The sequence below is a fragment of the Phytophthora parasitica genome (genome assembly GCF_000247585.1).
Source record: "Phytophthora parasitica INRA-310 unplaced genomic scaffold supercont2.11, whole genome shotgun sequence".
In the NCBI taxonomy this organism is placed as follows: Eukaryota; Oomycota; class Peronosporomycetes; order Peronosporales; family Peronosporaceae; genus Phytophthora; species Phytophthora nicotianae.
Genome location: NW_008648997.1, coordinates 830,744 through 832,761, shown reverse-complemented (window position 1 = coordinate 832,761; position 2,018 = coordinate 830,744). Strand labels below are relative to the sequence as shown.

The 2,018-nt window shown below is 45.4% G+C and overlaps 1 protein-coding gene across 1 annotated transcript; it reads right to left on the bottom strand.

The window, feature by feature from the left end:
* Positions 1-1,297: 1,297 nt before the first annotated feature.
* PPTG_07246 (hypothetical protein) lies at positions 1,298-1,934 on the bottom strand (the record flags this gene model as incomplete). The annotated part of the gene is made up of 2 exons (XM_008901412.1): positions 1,298-1,429; positions 1,458-1,934. 2 exons carry the CDS (start codon positions 1,932-1,934, stop codon positions 1,298-1,300), a joined length of 609 nt encoding a protein of 202 aa, XP_008899660.1.
* Positions 1,935-2,018: the final 84 nt, after the last annotated feature.

Sequence of the window (2,018 nt, the reverse complement as noted above, 5' to 3'; positions counted from 1 at the left end):
CGATCCTGAGCTTTAGTTGCGTCTGATGTAGTTTCTTCACTTTCTATGGCTTCTTGAATCGGAGGAAAATAGTCTAAGTACTGCGCTGGGATTGAAAAATACTTCAGCGAAAGCGATGTAAGTTTTCTTGTGGGCAGAGACAACAATGGCTGTCGCGGAAGCGTGACATCTCTTGCTGTTGCCCTGTCTAAATCGCATCTTACGAAAAGATCCCGGAGAAAAGCTCGGCGGATGGTACCAGCATCGCCGCACCCAATAAGAGAATGGTGTTGGACATCTTCGTCCGTGACGAGATGCTTCATTGATACGATACCGCCGTCGATTTCGAAGAAATAATTTCCCGTGTAGCCACTAGGCATATTCGTGAAATACTTGTACAGTAGTTCCGGCCAACCATAAAGGAAAGGGAGCAAGTTGCTTCGATGATCTATAAATTGGGCTCTCACCGACTTGGTCTCGTTCATTTTGGCCACTATCTCATTGGGAGCATAAAGGTTAACACCTTTCATTTTGTTGCGGCACCATACAACAACTCGGTCCGCGGCGTTATGCGAATGACCAGGAAGTAGAAAGAGTAGAACCACTTTCTTATAAAACACAACCGAAAGCATAGCATAGAATGCGAGCACCGCACGTGACTTGTTTTGGCCGACGCAATTATCCATAATAACCAACAGAGTGAGAGATTTTTCTGGAGTCAAAGTACCAGCTTTAATGTACCTGGTTCTTAGTTGCATTTGATATAATAGTCGCAAGCTGCAAAGCGCATCCGCCCCCTTTCCGCTACACCGTTCGTCATAAACCATCACATTGTTTAATCCATTTGTGATGTCACCTATGACAAAGCTGACATCACAAATGGATTAAACAATCATCAGATTCGAGTTGAAGTAATCTGCTGCAGGCCGTTTGAAACCTTAATGAGGGAGAGCAAAACTACCTCCATAATCTTCGATTTGAATCTGCATCATCGGAAGCTGTTCGTGAATAATTTCCTCCTCCTGAATGGGTACCTCGGCTTGATCAGCTATAATATTCTCAGGTAATATCAGGGACGGTTCGTGTGCAGAGACGTATTGTTTAATAAAAGCAGACATAGCCCGTCGTTGATTGATTGCAGCATTGACATGCATATTTTTTTCGGCTTCAAGCTCCTTACGGTCATCATCACTAAAATCCCGAGCTGAAAGCGCTATCTCTAGTCGAGCACACGCGTCACAAAAGTCTTCTTTGGTACGAGAAAGTCGCACACCAGGGTAATGAAGATGCACGTACTGAGTCCACCTGCAGTACTGGATTACTCTTCGCTCAGCATCCTCTGCTTTCTTCTTATATCTTTCCCATAGTAACTTTCATGTAATCTTCGGCTCCACAAAATATTGCCTAGGACGCCGATATGAGCACGGAAACCCGTCTTCAAGCTCCCAATCTGCACAAGATGAAATAAAAAAGGATACATCGTCTTCACTGAATGCATGTTTTGGAGTAGTGCCGCGGCGACGTGTGTGCAGCGTATCAATGCCGTTTTTAATCACTCCTTTTAATCTCTGTATCATTGAGCCTCCACCTCCGAAAATGGCGCGTATTTGTGCGTCTGCAACACCTTGCCGAATTAAACTAAGAACCATACCTTCAGCCTGGTTGTGCTCGGACCCTCCCCATGTAGAATCCAACGATCGGTAAGTTTGTTGTAGTTGACGAACAGTCTCTTCTCCAAGTGTCTCGCGAGCACGATCTATAGGTGACGACTTACGTGAAACCGATCGACGGCGACTTGGTATTGTCTGAGCTGAGCCACCGGTTCGACGCTGCGCTCTACCGTCTTCATCAACACGACTGGTGCTGATCATCCCATCTATGACTCCAGTCTGGTTGGGTACAGGAGTGTTGTGATCAGCAGCTAAGGGTGCTGGGGCAGATTCCAGGTTGCTCATGAGTTCACCGAGTGGAACCACCGAAACAACTTTTGGATAGACCAAAAATAGGTTTATAAAAAAAATAATTCCCATGAACGACTT